Source organism: Manis javanica, chromosome 10 (genome assembly GCF_040802235.1).
Source record: "Manis javanica isolate MJ-LG chromosome 10, MJ_LKY, whole genome shotgun sequence".
NCBI classification, from domain to species: Eukaryota; Metazoa; Chordata; class Mammalia; order Pholidota; family Manidae; genus Manis; species Manis javanica.
In genome coordinates this window covers 3,525,064-3,540,841 of record NC_133165.1, presented here as the reverse complement: position 1 = coordinate 3,540,841, position 15,778 = coordinate 3,525,064, and the positions used below count along the sequence as shown (strand labels likewise).

The window sequence follows — 15,778 nt, the reverse complement described above, 5'->3', positions numbered from 1 at the left end:
CTCCAGTGCAGGCCCTACTCTCCCCTCCCCTTCCTCCTCTCCTTTAAACGGGCTGGTCTCCCCGCGCTGCCACAGCAGTAACCCCAGCTAGGGCTCAGTGCTGGGAGGATCTGAGAGGTGAGTGGCTCGTGGAGGGAGCTGTGGCCAAAGGGCCTTGCGGGTGGTGGGCAAGCTGCATCGGAACATCTGTCCTCACACTTGTGCCTCCCACCAGGCTGCACCCCGAGGAACCCTGAGCAGTCATGAGCTCATTGCTGTCAGACGGAGTGACAGTGAGTGAGGGGTCCCATTTCCCGGCTGCATGTCCCCCCATCCCACCAGCGCTCTCCCCCTGCCTCCCGATTCCTCTGCATGTACCTGGCCCTGTTCCATTCTCCCTGTCACCAGAGCCCAGTCTCATAATGGCCCTGAGCTTGGTTGGTCCAGTACTCTGCTATCGCCATCCTGAAATAATTATTTGGTCTGAATAATTATTGACAAATAGCCCCCATGGTTTTATATTGATCTGAGCTCTTCAATTGATAAAACAGGGCCTGGTGAGGGGGCTAGAATTCCTGTCTGGGAGGCAAATTATGGGGGTGGGGCAGCTCTCTGTGTGTGTGCTTTTGAGTGTGTGTGTGTTAGGAGAGGTGTGTGTACTGGGGTTCCAAGGAACAATAAGCTTTATGGGACATGGTGTCCCTTTAGGAATTAGACCTAACTTGTTTGTGGGAGGAGCTGGGGATGGTGGGTCTGGAGGGTCAGAAGAAACACCAGTCCGAGGAGACCCATTATTTATACTCTGGAGACCCGACAGGTGGGGGTGGGCGATGCTTTCCTGGAAAGTTTGAAAAGTCCTCTGAGGCTCCTAACTGGCAGCCCGGGACTTGGCACTGACCTCAATGTCTTTTCCTCCCTTTTGGGGTACCCTCCAGCCTCCCCACCTTCCCATTTTTCCCACCCCAGCCCCAGGGCACTCTGGGATGTATGGTGATAGGGCTGTGGAGTGATTCAGGGCTCAGCCATCAGGCCAGGTTCAGGAAGGTGACCTGGTGAGCAGCTGCTTCCCACGGGCTGGCACGGTATTTCTTTTGTCCTATTTTTTGTGACATTGGGCTGGCAGCATGTACCATCGCCAACTCCAAGTGCATAGACAAGTGCCCTGCAACATATTTGCCCGGGGCCCTGCATACCCTGGAGTGCCCCTGACTGCCCAGTGATCCAGAAGCCACATGCGTAGCACCAGATGGGCCGTGAGGCTGAGACCTGGGACGGAGTCTATGGCGCATCTTCTGCTGGGCAAGCCTCATATGGGGGGGGAGTGAGCGTGGGCTTCAGGGTCAGCATTTGGGAGGAGCAGCTTCTGCAGGCTCCACTGCATCTGTCACCGCCTCAGAGGGGAAAGGACGCAGCCCGAGGCCACAGAGGGTCAGGAAAATGGGAATAAAGTTGACCCTGCACACCGTGTGTGTGTGTGTGCGTGTGTGTCACATAGGCCTGAGTGCTCCCCATGTAGGGCTGGGGAGACTGAGAGAGGCCTGGGCTCTGTGGTGTGGGCTGAGGGGGTTCCCGGTCACCTGGGGCCCCGGAGGGAGGAAGGTCAGGCCGCCGTGACCCAGCTCTGCCCTCTCTTCACAGCAAGGCTGGTAAATGACTTCTTGGATAAACTACGAGGTCTACAAAAAAAAAGAACGGGTGGGTCTGCGCGCCCACCCCCGTGCTTTGCAGTTTGGGTCAGACGGGGTGGTTTCACGCTGCAGGTCGTGAAGAAGGTGCCACCTCGGGAGGGCTCACTCCTTACCCTGGTCCAGTCCTTGCAGCCCACTCACCTCCCAGCTCTCACCTGAGTGAGAGCACGGGCTGGGGGACGGAAGCCCAGGGAGATGGGGGAGGAGCCACATAGGGCACATGATGACAGAGCAGGGATGTCAGACCCCAGGCCCCCTGGCACCTGGCCAGACCGAGTAGTCGGGAGGGGTGAGCTGAGGAGAAGGCTGAGACTGAGAGGTGGGATGCAAACTCAGGATTTCTGCCCCCAGGGGAAGGCAGCCCAGGCAAAGCTCAAGGTGAGTTTTGGCCTTGCCCCTCCTCCAAAACTTGTCTCCAGGACTCCACGTGGCCAGATTGTTGAGTCTGCGCTCCTGGCTCCCCCGTGACTCACCTGGGACCCGTGGGGGCCCCAGCAGGGACTCAGACTGCAGCAGCAGGGGTGGGTCTGGAGCCCTGACCCGCCTTTCCCAGGAGAGCATCAGCAGGACCTTGCTGGACCACCCGCATCGTGAGTGTCAGAACGGCCTGGTGAGTCTCAGCCCACCTGGCTTCCCCTACCGCTTCTCCCTGGATTTTGGTACCGCTGTGCGTGCACACAGCCTGCCGAGCAGGGAGTGGAGGGGCACCCCAGGGAGCTCGGGAGGTGGCAGCCTTCTAGCCACAGGCCTCCCCACCCAGCACACAGTCACCAGAGCCCTGCCCTCAGTTCTGCACATGGTGAGCCTGGGAGCCTGATGCTGAGCTCAGACGCCAATCAGCGAACATCAGCCCCTGTGGTTTCTGGCACAGAGGGGAACTGAGGGGCTGAGCCTCCGGGAAAAGTCCTTGTGTGCATGGAGCTGTTGGCAGGAGCACGGGCAGTTTCCATGTGTGGGTGTCAGTCTCCCAGACTCTCATGAGGGCTTGGAGGCCTGGCCAGGGTCAGGACCCGGGGCTGCATGCCCCATCTGTGCAGGAATCCATTCCCTTACTTGATAAAACGAAGCAGGAAATTTGTCACAGAGTCCAGAGCACTGGTGCCCAGGAACCTGAGGGGCTGGCAGCGCGAGAGCCGGGGACACCTTTTGGGATTGGGTCCTGAGGTCATTTCAAAAGCTGCTGCAGAGGTGGTGGAATGCCCTGGCCTGGCTGCAGAAGGTGGCTGCCGGCCTGCAGGCCTTGCAGTTTGTTGGAGGCCGTCGGCCACGCACTGAAGTTTCTGTTCCTCAGTGGCACAGCTGTCTGGGGGTATCATCCAGGTCTCGCCAAGCCCTCCCTGCCTGGGTTCCTTTTCCAGTCTGACCTATGGCCACGGCTGTGGTTTCTTAAGAGAAGCTGACACCAGGTAGGGTGGCCTGTGGTTACAGGGGCTGTGTGTCAGGTGGAGTCAAGCTCTGGGGGAGCAGGGACAAGCCACCTGACCTTTCTAATCTGCAAATGGGACACTGGTCACAAGTGGTTATGGATTTGCTGTGAGGCCTGGTACAGTTGGTGCTCAATAAATGCTTCTTCCTGGGTGGCAGGGAGCCAGGCCTGGGTGGCTTTGGCCCTTTTTCTTTTTCTGACTTCCCTTTCTGGCCTTCATCACTTGAGCTGCACTGTGCCCTCTGAACCTCCTTGGTCGTTCTCCGAACTTAGAGGCCTGGAACTGGGCAGAGCGGGCAGGGAGGGTGCACCCCTATCTTGGCCAGGTCGGAAGGCCCAGTAGGGAGGTGGAGGAGGCAGATCTCCAGCCTGGGGCCCCTCAGCTTGCAGATGCCGGAGATTTCCGGGAGGGCCCAGAGCAAGGTCCTGCTCGGCATATCTGAGGCCAGATCCTACCCCCAGCACACACAAGCTCCACCCTGTCCTGCCCTCTGGCTTCCTGCCTCCTGCAGAGGCGCAGACCAGTTTGTGCAGCTGAGAGCTGAGCCAGCGGAGAGGAGGGCTGGGTGGGCCCGAGCCTGCTGGGGGCGGGGCAGGGGGCGGTGGGAACCCACAAGCAGAGGGAAAGCTCCCAGATCTGTACTGCAGGGCAGGCCTGCTGTCTGGGGAGGAGGACAAGGGATTGTGACGGGCATTTGGAGAGGGGGTGAGAGCCAGGAGGCCTCAAGGACTGGGGACATTTCCTCATTTCCGTGGGTCAGCATCTCACTCCCTTGTCTGCACTTCTTTAGACATTTTTGGATCAAAGGAACAAACTCTTGATTCTTAGAAAGCCCATCCCGCTGGGGCCAGCAGGAGGCAACGGTAGGACCATGGCCACGACCATCCCAAGGGGCACTGCTTGCTCTCAACTCCTGCCCCAGAGGAAAGGGGCTGGGGAGAGGGGCCTCCTCCTACCAGCCCTGCCCCCTTCCTTCCCGAAGGAGGAAGCAGCCCAGTGTGGGAGCTCCTTTTGCAGAGAAGAGTGACAGCCAGGCGGCCTCAGGGAGACACCCTCCTGGAGGCGACCCCTTGCCAGCCTTTTACCCCGAAAGGCCCACCTCGGGCCTGAGTTCCTGGCTTGAGGGGCCGCCGCCTGCCAGGTCCTGACGCAGCCTTCGTTTCTCTTTGGCCATATCCATGCCTCACCTCCCAGTCAGCATCCACGTTCTTTCAGGCTGTGCCCTGCATTTCACAAGTGGCCATGTCAGACCTCCAGCTCTGTCTCCCTCCATCCTGTGCTGGAGTCAGCAGTGGCTTTTGTGACCCCACTGCACCCTTGGGGTCACCATCAACTCAAGTGTGGACAACTATTTAACATCTACCTCGCTGGTCTCCCCAATCTTGCCCCTTTCAAACTATATCCATCCAGCAGCCAAGGGAAAGATGATTCATTAAAAGTTAAGTAACTCCATCTCAAATCCTCCGTTTTCCATTAATAAGCTTCCAAGCCATTACCCTGGCTTCCAAGGCCCTGTCTGCATCATCAGGGCCTCCACAGATGTCCCCACACCAGGGAATATTCTCCAGCTAACTTCCAAGCTCCTCTCATCTCAGTGCCCTTGAACATGCTGTTCCCTCTGCCTGGCATGCCTTTCCCCCTATTCTTTCAAGGCTGCCTCTTCCTTTTATTGCTCTCAGTAACTTGGCACATCCCTGAGTACACAGGAGGTGCTCACGAAATAATAAAGCCTTTAAATGCTGTAGGTTCTCCCGGCTCCTCACACTCAATCTCTTTGGTGATCTTTCCTCTGGTAAATTTTCTTCCCTGAGTCTAATTTGTTCTGTGGCATCTGGTGACTCTCTGTACCTGTCTTCCAATCCCAAGAGGGCTGGACCTCCCTCAAGCTCAGAGCCTTTCCCACCCAGAACCTCCTCTACTTTCCCCAGACATGGGGTTGGATCTCCTGAGCCCCTTAATCCTCAGTGGATAAGTTAACTTCTTTTAAGTCACATGATTTAAATAAATCCGTCCACCGGAGCAGGCGGCCAGCCAAGACTGCCTGCTGGAGGAGGGTGGGGCAGTGCGCCACGGTCACCTCAAGTTCCGAGGGCTGTGGTGCTCAGGACTCCCCAGCTGACAGTCGGGAGGCTGCAGGCGGGTGTCATTTCAGCAGCTGACATTTTCAATTTGCGTTAGTTATCAATATTCCAAACCGAGACGTTTCGCATGATCAGAATCTGGGGTTTTGACTTTAATTCCATTTTAATTCATGTACATTTAAAAAGCTACCTACAGCTAGAGGATATCGTATTGGACGGCCCAGATCAGGGGTAGACTCCCGAAGAAAAAATTGCGGGGTGAAATTCCTCGGCTTTACCCATAGCAGGCTCTGAGATGACAACCCTGTCACACCCCAAGTCCGGGCCTTTTTGGGATGGGGACACTCCCCCAGGCCTGCTGGCATCTAGCCTATTGAAGGTGCTAGGATGGGAAGAAGGGCGCCCTGTGATACAGTGGAGGGAGAGTTAACAAGTGGCATTTTCGTGAACTCAAAAAAATAAAGGGGGACCACTTTCAAGAAGGCTGTTTTACCTCGGGCATTTTGAAATACATTCCCATGGCCAGGAGGAGATGCCTCTGGGGTGGGGCAGAGCTAACAGGCAGGGCTGCTGGAGCCAAAGGGAGGGGTGGGGTCAGGGGATGCGGGGGATATGCACAGGGCCGGCGCATGCGCGCGAAGCTAGTACAGGGTCTCCCGGGCGTGGGTTCTCAGGTGGCGCAGCAGGTGCGAGTTGCGGCTGAAGCTGCGACCGCACTGCGGGCATGAGTAGGGCCTGGCACCCGTGTGGACCAGCATGTGCCGCAGCAGGTTGCAGCTGCGGCTGAAGCTCTTGCCGCACTCCCGGCACTCCTGGGGGGGCTCGGCCTGCCCGGACACGGCCTGGTTCCCAGTTCCCCCGTGGGTGGCCAGGTGCCGCTGCAGGTGCGCATTGCGCCGGAAGCTCCGGCCGCAAGTTTTACAGCTATAGGGTCGCTCGCCTGTGTGGCTGCGGCGGTGGCGGGACAGGTTGGAGCTATTGCGGAAGCGGTGGCCACAGGTGTCGCAGGCGTGGGGCTTCTCCCCCGTGTGGATGCGTTGGTGGCGCGCCAGGTGGGCGCTCTGGCTGAAGCCCTCACCACACTCGCTGCAGCGGCAGGGCTTCTCGCCGGTGTGGCTGCGCTGGTGGCGGGTGAGGTCCTGCGTCTGGCTGAAGCTCTTGCCGCACTGGGTGCAGTGGTGGGGCCTCGAGCCGCCATGGGTGAGCAGGTGGCGGGCGAGGCCCGCCCGACGAACGAAGCGCTTCCCGCAGTGCGTGCAGCTGTAGGGCTTCTCGCCCGTGTGCACGCGCTGGTGGCAGACCAGCTGGGAGCTCTGGCTGAAGCTGCGGCCGCAGACCTGGCAGGAGAAAGGCCGCTCGCCTGTGTGCACGCGCTGGTGGGCCCCCAAGTGCTCGCTCCGCCGGAAGGCCTTGCCGCAGTCGCCGCACACGTAGGGCCTGCTCTCGGGGCCTGGGCGCAGGCTGCCCAAGCACTCAGAGCACTGGTGGCCCTTGTCCTTGGCATGGATCCGCAGATGGCGCTTGAGGCTGGAGCGTCGCTTGAAGGTTTGGCCGCAGTGGGAGCACAGGACGACGGCCAGCTCACTCGCCTCCGTCTTGGTGTCCTTGGTGTTGGTGCCCTCGGTCTTGGCGTGCGCCAGCAGGTGCTGCAGGAGCTTGGCCCGGTGCTGGAAGCCCTGGCCGCACTCAGCGCACAGGAAGGCGGGCTTGGCGGAGTGCGTCTGCAGGTGCTTGCACAGGTGCGAGCTCTGGCGGAAGCGGTGACCGCAGACGTGGCAGGCGTGCGGCCGCTCATCCGTGTGCGTGCGCATATGCAGCTTGAGGATGGAGCTGCGGCCAAAGCTCTTGCCGCAGCGCTCGCACGAGAAGGAGCGCGTGCCTGGGTGGGAGCGGAGCTGGTGTGCCGCCAGGCGGGCCAGCTGCCGGAAGCTCACCCCGCACTCTGTGCAGATGAACTCCATCTGCGGCTCCGGTTGGGGGGTCCCCCCGGCCACTTTGACCTGTGGAACGTCACTCCTGCCGTCGCCTTCACGACCGGAGGCGTCTACCTCAGGGCTGCGTCCCAGCGACTGCCCCTGGGGCTCTTCTGCCACGCTGGGACTATGGACTCCAGACTCTGCTGAGATGACAACGGGCCAGGTAACCCCTTTGGGCTCTTCTTCTTTAACCTCCTCCTCAGGGGTTCTGCTTCCAAATCCTGGGAAAGCAGCAAAAAACAGGGGCAGTTAGGCCTATTCCAAGGGGCTCCTAAGAACAGCCAGAACCTCATTACCTGCAAGTGGGAAAGAAATCCTTTGGATCCTGCAAAGCTGGTGGGTGGGCAGGGAGTGGGGGTAAAAAAAGAAATGACATCCAACTTGCCACTGTAATATTTTAAAGTGTACAATGCAGGGCCATTGGGTATGTTCACAATGTTGTGCAACTGTCACCACTATCTTGGGCCAGAAGCTTGTCAGTCCCCCAAATGGAAACCCCACCCCATCATCAAGCACTCCCACCACCACATAGTTAAACATCAGTCAACTGGGTCGGTTAGACCAGACACAACAGGCCTTTAAGATCTATGCATGTATGTGTCTGTGTGTGTGCACATACATACATAATGTAGATAAACAGATATGACCTCATGAAATTAGCCCATTTTCAGCCAGAGGCCACAGGGTAAGGTAAAGTCTGGAGCTTCAGGGACCATTCCTGATGCACAAAGAGCCTGCAGTGGTGATAAGCTCAGGAAAGGCCTCTTACCTAGAGGGTGCACAGGCCAAGCCTTTTTCACTGGGGCATCTTCAAAGGTCAGGGACTCCTATAACAGAGAGGGGTGGAGAGACTCTCGGTGAGTAAGGAATAGGGCTCAGTGACCTGAGGGGGACAAAGAGCTTTCAGGTCTTAAATGAAGGCAGACATGGGTTTGTTCAAGAGCAGAGACAGAGGACACCCAGGCACGAGAACGCCCCAGAGCCCAGCTCACCAGCACAGCAGCCAGCTCCTGATCTCGGGAGTTCTCCTCCAACCACAGCACGGGGCCCTGGGGGGCTGTCAGCACTGGGGGGGAAAGGAGGAGCTGTTAGAAGCCAGCCTTACCATGGGGCCGGCCACACAGCACCTCATCCATCGCCAGGGCCTCATGAGGGACTTCCGGGCTCTCCCATCCCTGTCATCTAGGATGGCTGCCCGGTTCTTTTCCCACCTCCTTGGGCACCAGCTCCTCACCACTCTCTTGCAGGACCTGGAATGTCCTGGTGGGACAAGGGCTCAGTGGCTGCTTTGAACCTGGGGAATGTCTCCAGGTCCCTGGGTCATCAGGCTTGGAGGGCCCTGGCTGGCATGGTGGCAGCTCCTTTGATGGTTCCAGAGCTGGTGGCCCTTCCAAGGGCACTTCCTTTTTGGGGCTGTGGTTGGAGACCTGGGAAGTGCCCCCCTGTTGCTCCAAGGTGATGTCTGCACGGGCACAGTTCTTGCCAGCATTAAAACTAAAATCCTGTTCAAAACACATCCATGTTAGGCAATGGGGGGAATCCAGGTTGTACCGCCTCCCAAGGGAAATGGGCCTGAGGACAGTGAGAGTCAGCCTGGGAAGGACTCAGGAGGGCGAAGCACTGGTGGAGGGAGAAAAGTGGAATGTCAGGGACTTGTTAGTGGGGCGGTAAAGTCCCTGTCTTCCCACCTGTCTGCCACCCTCTTACCAGCGGCCCCACACTGGTGGACTCCCTCTGGACGCCCTCCAGCAGTAGGACAACCTCCTCGCCGTCCCTGAGCTGCTGGCCTTGTAGCCGAGCCAGGAGGTGAGGGGGCAGCACGCTCAGGAACTGCTCCAGCACCAGCAGCTCCAGGATCTGCTTCTTGGTGTGCAGAGCTGGCCGCAGCCAGTGGGCACAGAGCTCCTGGAGCCGGCTCAGGGACGCCCTTGGCCCCATGTCCTCCTGATACTGGAAGCATCTGAAGAGTTGGTGAGCCACCTCGGGCCGGGGCCTGGCCTCTGGCCGCCTGGGGTCCTCTTGGCCTGCAGCTTCCTCCTCTTCCAGTTTGACTGCTCCAAGCTGCTCGGGCTCCTGTGCAGCCGGGATGGGTTCTGCAAGCATCCTGGACCCTGGGGGATGCCTCATGCAGCTGGTCCACTCTCGGGTCTCTCCCTCTCCTTCACACCTGTGGTGTTAAGAAATGCCTAAAGATGTGACCTCTGGAGGAATTGTTTCTGGCACTGGTCCAGGGCAATGGCTCAGGGGGCAGGACAACCCCAGGCTGAGCTCAGCCTGACCAACACACCAGAAGGCAGAGCTGACTGCGAGTTCAGGACTACCATTCCCTCCTGCAGCATTTAACACTTCACATCACTGTACCCCTGTGATCAAAGCTGGCATCTCTAAGGGCAGACTGGCTTTCTCTGCCTCTTGATGTCATACCACAGGGAGTACATGGCACGGCCAAAGACGGGTCCTTGCCAAAAAATGTTCTGTTGCAATCCAATCTGACCTTTAGACCTAACTTCCAGTTTAAAGGGCAGCAAGGACTAAGAACAAGCTGGTGGGTGGGGGTAAGAGTGACGGTGTTGCAGTGTGCAAACTTGTTACAAGTAGTGAATAAGGCCTAATGCATGCTGTGATGAATAGGGACAGGAATACTGTGCTATTGTTACTTAACTGTGGTGAACACCAGGACCTCCCAATCATGTTGCAATATGTAAATGTATCAAAGTAAAGCGCTATGTCTTAAATTCACAGTGTTACATGTCAAATTTAAAAAAATAAAATAAAAAAGAAAACAAGTCAAATGAGCCCTCTAGGAAATCAATAAGCCCCGCAGCCAAGACATTCGGTGAAACAGCGGGCCAGGTTCTCAGCGCCTGTGGTGAAACCAATGTGCCTGCAGGGGGCGCACTGCTCCAAGGAAACAGCCCACCGATTGCAGGTACCTTGACTGGCTGGATCTTGGTTTAAAAAAAAAAGGCACTAAAAGGTATTTTGGGGTCAGTTGGGGAAATCTGACTATGGCTCCTAGGTGATAATGGAGATGACTTAATTTCTGAGCTGGGATCCCAGTTTTGTGGTATGCAGGAAATGTCTTTATTCTTACAAGGTGTTGGCGGGTTTGGAAGTGGAGGGGGTGTGAGGACTCAGCCACATTTATGAGTCAACAAGGCAGATGTGGCAAAATTACAGCAACTGGAAGATGGGGGAGGGGTGCGCGATGCTTTGTCAACCTCCTTGGAAGTTTGAGAATTTTAAAGATAAAGTGGCTGGGCGGGAAGTTCATGCGTGTGATCTCCCCTTGACCAGACATGCTGACATCACTTTGTAGCTCTCAGCAGCGAAGGCCGAAGGCACCAAGCTGACCGGTGCAGGGCTGAGCTCCCATCTGCTGTTCCAATCTCCTCACCTCCCTGGGTTCCATCCCCGATGAGCAGAGGAGCTGGGTCCCCAGTGCGAGGCTAGGGCTTACAATTGGCAGAGCTTGTAACATGTGTCCCCAAGGCACGCCAGTGGCCTTGCCCTCTTCAGGGGCCTCTGGTAGGTGCGTCCTAGTGAGCTGGGTGATGAGTAGGAGAGGCAGTCATTTTCTTTGCTTTGCAAATTTTTTAAAATTCTGGATTCTTCCTTGGTCTACCCCTCTGGAAGGTGTCCGTCCCAACCCTGAGTCTAACTAGCAATAAACAGTGTTTCTAACTGGCCACCAGGGGGCACTGGTTCCACAGTTCCCACAACCACCTCCACTCCCTTTCCAGCCCACTCTAGTCCCCCTCCCCAAAGGGTTCTGGCGGGGGGGCTACCCCTTCCTTTTTGGAGCAGCTCTGCCTCAAGTTCAGCCCCACACACAAGGGACTCAATTTAGTCCTTTAGCAGAACCCAGAAGGCTCACATTGTTCTGAACAGGCCTATTCTTTCGGTCTAGAGGGTTGAGGCATTGTTATATTTTAATTCAGGCAGGAGTTACTTTATGAATATGGAAACCCAAGTTCCAGCATCTCTGTCTGCCCGGCTCTCCAGCCTCAGGGCTACAAACGAGCTTCTTCCAAACCTGCGCCCCCACCCGACTCCTTGGACCTCCGAGGCAGGCAGGTGGGAAGAAAGCCTTCTCACCACCTAAAAGGAGAGCTGGCAACACCTGGTGGGTGGGCGGGCAGAGCTGTGACCAATAGGCAGCTCGTTATTACTGGGCCATCGCACCAGTGACCACAGCTAACAGGCCCGTCACTGACCCATTTTACAGCTGAGAACACCAAGGCTCAGAGGAACAGACATTTGCACGAGGAGGTCACCCAGCCTTAGCCACGGGGCCAGGTAAAGAGCTTTGGGCAGTTTGTTAAGCCCCCTTTATACCCGGCTGTAAGTTCTCTGAACCTCCTTTTCAGGTTGGGGGAGTGGGGTGTGGTAGAACAGAGAAAACCTGGTTTTTAAGCCTGGCGCCTAGCACCTTCCACCTCAGGAGGGGTGATGCTAAAACAGACCCAGGCCCACATCCCGACTACCTGAGCAGGCCCGCCCCCGTCTCTCTAGCCTGCGCCCCCTCTTCCGGACCCTCTGTCCCTCCCCCAGCACCTCCCCTTCCAGCATCTCCTGCACTCCGGCATCTGATCGTACACTGGCTCCTGCCCATTGGCCCCTCTCCTCTGGGAATCCGTAACACAGCAGCCACCCCTGTCCCTGCCCAGAGTCATGCTGTGCCCCAACCACGGCGGAGGGTGTTTCTCTTCTTGGTCTGTGAGTAGGAAGTTGTTCCTAACTTCACCCAGCACTTGAAGTGACCTCAACGTATGTTACTAGAAATAACAAAAGGAGGGTGACAATGGCCGCCTCGCAGTGGTGATTACTGAGGAATGCATGCAGAAATGTCGGGTGCAGACAAGGTCTGTGATAAATGCTCAAGAAAACGGGTTTTTGATTCGCTGTGTTTTGGTAGCTTGAGCAAAATAATTCACATATGACCCTGTAGTAGCGGACGGCTGGTACTGAGGGCCAATCTGAACGAGCTCTCTGCTTCGGGTGGCTTAATCCCACTCCAGCCCACGCTGCAAATTATAATTTCTCCATTTCACAAGTGCAAAGACCATGCTATGAGAGGGTGGGTGACTTGCTCAGGGTCTTACCAGGCGGGGCCAAGTTGTGCTGCAATGTGAAGCACCGACCCTGACCGCGCAAAGGCTCAGAAACAGAAAAGGAACCAATTCCCTCCCACCCAGCGCGATTTGCCTAATCGTAGCCAGAACACTAGGGTGTGAATTAGAAACAGTAAGGGGCTTCCCCATCTCAGTCCTCAGGTCTAGACACACGCAAGCACGGCCAGGTGATGTACCACCAAAAGGTTTGCAGGAGGTGGAATTCAGGGGGAAGCGGGCTTTACAGAGCCTCTCCCTCCCCCACGTCTCCAGGACAAAAGCTCTGTTAATATGCACATCTGTGGGGGGGAGGTGGGGGGAGGGGAGGCTCTCCGGCCGCCCTCCAGTACTCGACCAGCTCAATCTGGAGCCTAGCGAGGTGCGGAGGCGCAGGTTGGAAATGCAGCGAAGAGACCCACCCAGACACCAGGAGCGCCCAGTGCGGGGCCCATCCCGGGAACTCTCCCTTTCCCCCTGGGCACAGCTGGTAGGGGCCTGAGCTGCTTGTCTTTGTCAGCCAGGCTGTTTCCTAGTGCTGGGCTGAGTCCACGAGGCCGGTCATTCCACCTGGGGGCACGTGGACCTTCCCTTCCCCTCACCAGTGAGTTCAGCAAGGCCACTTCGCAGAAGTCCTGTGATGCCCCCACAGCCACAGGCCTGGCACTGAACTCCCCAGCATGGCCCATCCACTGTCTCCCAAGACTTTCTTTCAATCTCCTAATCCCCCAACCCACCGCTGAGGCCTGGGGTCCCCATTCTCTTTCCAAGCTGTTATGAACCCCTTATATCTGTCCAGGCAGCTTGCACCCCAGGCCCCCCTGAAACTCACCACTTGGGGTCCCACTCCAGAGGTGGAGGCGCTGGGGGTTCTGAGGATCCCAGGAGCAGAGTCAGCCTCGGACAGCCTGGGGAAGGGCTCCAGGAAAATGGAACAGGAAATGCCCTGCCCTCGTCCCATCCAGGTAATGAGGGGGCTTCTCAGAGTTAACCCTTAACCTCCCGGGAGCGCGCTGGGGAGAAGGCGGGGCCAGAGACGTAAAGACTGCAGCCAGGGCAGATTCCAGCCTGGGACAGCGAATGAGCCTAACCACGCCTCCAAGAACTGCCGCCTCCTAATCAGGACCGGCCCTGTGCCCCTTGGGGGAGGGGGTCTGCCTGTACTACTTTTTGGGGGAACAAATGCAGCCATATAAAAATGCCCGCTGTGAGCCAGGCTGCTTCATTCAGCCGACAAATCTTTGCTAAGGGCCTGCTGTGAGCCGGGAGCAGCTGTGGGGGCTGAGGTGGGCAGGAGGAAAAGGCCTGGCCTCGGGCTTCCATGCAGGGTGTCTAGCAAACTGTGGTGATGCTAAGAACAGAACTGAAGAGGATCGTGTTTTGTGGGCAAGAGAGGGCATCTTCCACATTGCCACCCTAAATCCCCCCCCCCCCAGAACCCTGCCAGGTGCCTTTTGTCCCAGCTTTACCAGTGACGAAGCAGGGTCTCCTGGGGTGGGGGGAGACCTGACCCCACCACTGGCCTTGAGCTCAACTCTGAGGCCAAAGTCAAGCCCTTCCCTTCGCTCCGAGGTGCCTGTGGGTCGTGCTTCCGGCCGCAGCGGGGAGAGCACTTTCCTCGGGGGATCTGCAGTGCCCCTCGGCGTTCAGGGCCTGTGGGCACTCCCGCGGCACCACCTGTCCCGGGGAGCGGGGGCCACCCGCCCGGTGGCCGGCGGTCGGGGATGGCCGCCCCTCCGCCCAGGCGCGTCGGAGCGTTGGGGCCAGACCCTGCGACCGCGCTGGCTCCGCAGGGTCGCCGTCTCCCTGCACCTAACGGCTGTGCTCATCTCCTTGGTTTTCACTGTCTAGCGGGGCGCTCTCCCGGGCCGCAAGCCCATGCCAGGGCGCGGCCTCCCCCACTGGGCGGCGCAGCGGAGGGGCGGAGGCACCTAGGGACCCCCCAGGCCTGGGTTCCCACGGGCCTCGCCTCGCCGCACTGCCGTCCCTGCCCCTACCGCCCGACTGACCTTCGCCTCTATGGCTGTGGCCTTCGAAAACATGACCGTGCCTAGGCCTTGGGAGCTGGGAGCTGGGCCCTGTACGGAGGCGGTGCGGGAGCATCGCAGGAACCGGGCGTGTCCGGTAAGGTTCCGCCCTGGGGGTCTCGGTGCCTGGGTCCTGGAGCGTCCGGAGTGCCACCGCGTGGGAAGGCTCGGTGTTGGCGGGTACCCCGGACTGCGAGGGCCTCCAACTCAGGGGTGACACCTTTCTTGGAAATATGTCAGAAAGGCAGGGACCAGCTTGACGCAACCACCAAAAGTAGCATCCAGGCAGAAAGTCACTAGGTTTGGTCCCCTTTTTCCCTAAACCTGCGCCCTAAACCCTTGCCTTAATATCCCTACTCCGGCCCGCGGCCTGCACGCACCATTCATTGGGAAAACACTTGTTTCCTCTTGTGCTCAGGCACTGTCCCTGCCCTCAGGGACAAAGTGCTAAGTGGAAGGTTGTGGGGGGGCAGCAAACCCCATAAGGCTAACAGTCATACAGGACCAGGTGAAGCAGCGTTTCCTTTGATTTCTTTGATCAATTCAAGGTACTTTACAGGAAAAAAAAGGTTTAATGAACCCTTAAGTCCCATCAGATTCTCCCTGTTCTTTGAAAATACACTGCCCTCCCCCAGAGTGATATCCACTACCAGGTAAAAACTCCTGTGAAGTTGCTGGATTGTTACTTATCTCCATTTAGTAAGCGATAAACACACCCCCAAAAGGGAAATTTTTAATATAATTCTGTTTGGGGTATATTTCAGTATCTCCTAAAATTATTTTGAAAATGCATACCGAACTATTGTAGCTGTTGTCTTAGATTTTTTTAAGTAGTTGGTGTCTTAAAAAAATAAACAATCATTTATTAAATGTGAAAAATGTTAATATCTAGTATCAGCCAGATCGGCAGGAGCGCCTGTCGTTCCTGGCTGTGGCGTCTTCATCTGCCTGCTGTCTCTCCAGAGATCCCAAAGCAAGACAAAATTTCCCCTATTTTCCATGTCCATAGGATTCCTCCGTTTAGAATGATTCAGAGCAAGAGAGATCCTTCTACGGCTCTGGGAAGGGTGACTATTGAAAACCCTATTTCCACGATGTTATTAACGAACTCTGGTCAATGCAGCAGCTTACACGCTCGTCTCTGAACTGCATTAATAACACCTGTCCCTGTTGCCATGACCCCACACAGGCTCAGCTTTGCCATTCGCCGCTATCTGTGTGCCTTTGGCATGTGCGTCGAGCAGATCCTCTCCCTGCTGCTGCACGCTCTGCATGGCCCCACGCCGCACTGAGAGCTCACAGCGGGCAGTGCGCCCGGGGCTACCCCCGGCCCCTTCCCTGCACAGAGTGCTCCTTTTGCCCTCCTTCCCTTTGCCTGTCCAGGCTCAGCCATGACCCACTGGGTCCCCGTCGTCACCACCCTGGCCCAGAATTGGGGTGTTCACCCCACCCCTGCTCGGCCAGTTCCTCTTCACTCTTCCATTTCAGT

At 57.4% G+C, this 15,778-nt stretch overlaps 1 protein-coding gene and 2 long non-coding RNA genes across 5 annotated transcripts; 2 read left to right on the top strand and 1 right to left on the bottom strand.

The window, feature by feature from the left end:
• Positions 1-7: 7 nt before the first annotated feature.
• On the top strand, positions 8-1,675 carry LOC118973568 (uncharacterized). Its single transcript, XR_012121758.1, has 3 exons — positions 8-117; positions 215-272; positions 1,618-1,675. It is a non-coding gene; the product is annotated as an uncharacterized lncRNA (long non-coding RNA).
• Positions 1,676-2,089: 414 nt separating this feature from the next.
• Positions 2,090-4,836, top strand: LOC140843957 (uncharacterized). Its single transcript, XR_012121933.1, has 2 exons — positions 2,090-2,277; positions 3,885-4,836. It is a non-coding gene; the product is annotated as an uncharacterized lncRNA (long non-coding RNA).
• A 485-nt stretch (positions 4,837-5,321) lies between these two features.
• Positions 5,322-13,681, bottom strand: ZSCAN10 (zinc finger and SCAN domain containing 10). Of its 3 annotated transcripts, XM_017656705.3 has the most exons (6): positions 13,095-13,681; positions 8,859-9,318; positions 8,386-8,653; positions 8,144-8,217; positions 7,921-7,978; positions 5,322-7,372 (listed from the first exon to the last, which is right to left on the bottom strand). In XM_017656705.3, the coding sequence occupies exons 2-6, from the start codon at positions 9,276-9,278 to the stop codon at positions 5,817-5,819; spliced, it is 2,376 nt and encodes a 791-aa protein (XP_017512194.3). In that variant the 5' UTR covers positions 9,279-9,318; positions 13,095-13,681; the 3' UTR covers positions 5,322-5,816. The 3 variants fall into 3 exon arrangements, with proteins under 3 accessions (XP_017512194.3, XP_073070734.1, XP_017512196.3); XM_073214633.1 differs by lacking the exon at positions 13,095-13,681 and having other exon boundaries at positions 8,859-9,929; XM_017656707.3 differs by lacking the exons at positions 8,386-8,653; positions 13,095-13,681 and having other exon boundaries at positions 8,144-8,208; positions 8,859-9,312.
• Between the last annotated feature and the right edge of the window lie 2,097 nt (positions 13,682-15,778).

Bases quoted from the DNA above. Each gene is read 5' to 3' on its own strand.
- ZSCAN10 (XM_017656705.3), bottom strand. From the start codon at position 9,278: ATGAGGCATCCCCCAGGGTCCAGGATGCTTGCAGAACCCATCCCGGCT. The intron at 8,654-8,858 runs GTAAGAGGGTGG...TGTTTTGAACAG, and splicing joins CCACCAGTGTGGGGCCGCTG to GATTTTAGTTTTAATGCTGG. The intron at 7,373-7,920 runs GTAAGAGGCCTT...CTGCTTTCCCAG, and splicing joins TTGGCCTGTGCACCCTCTAG to GATTTGGAAGCAGAACCCCT.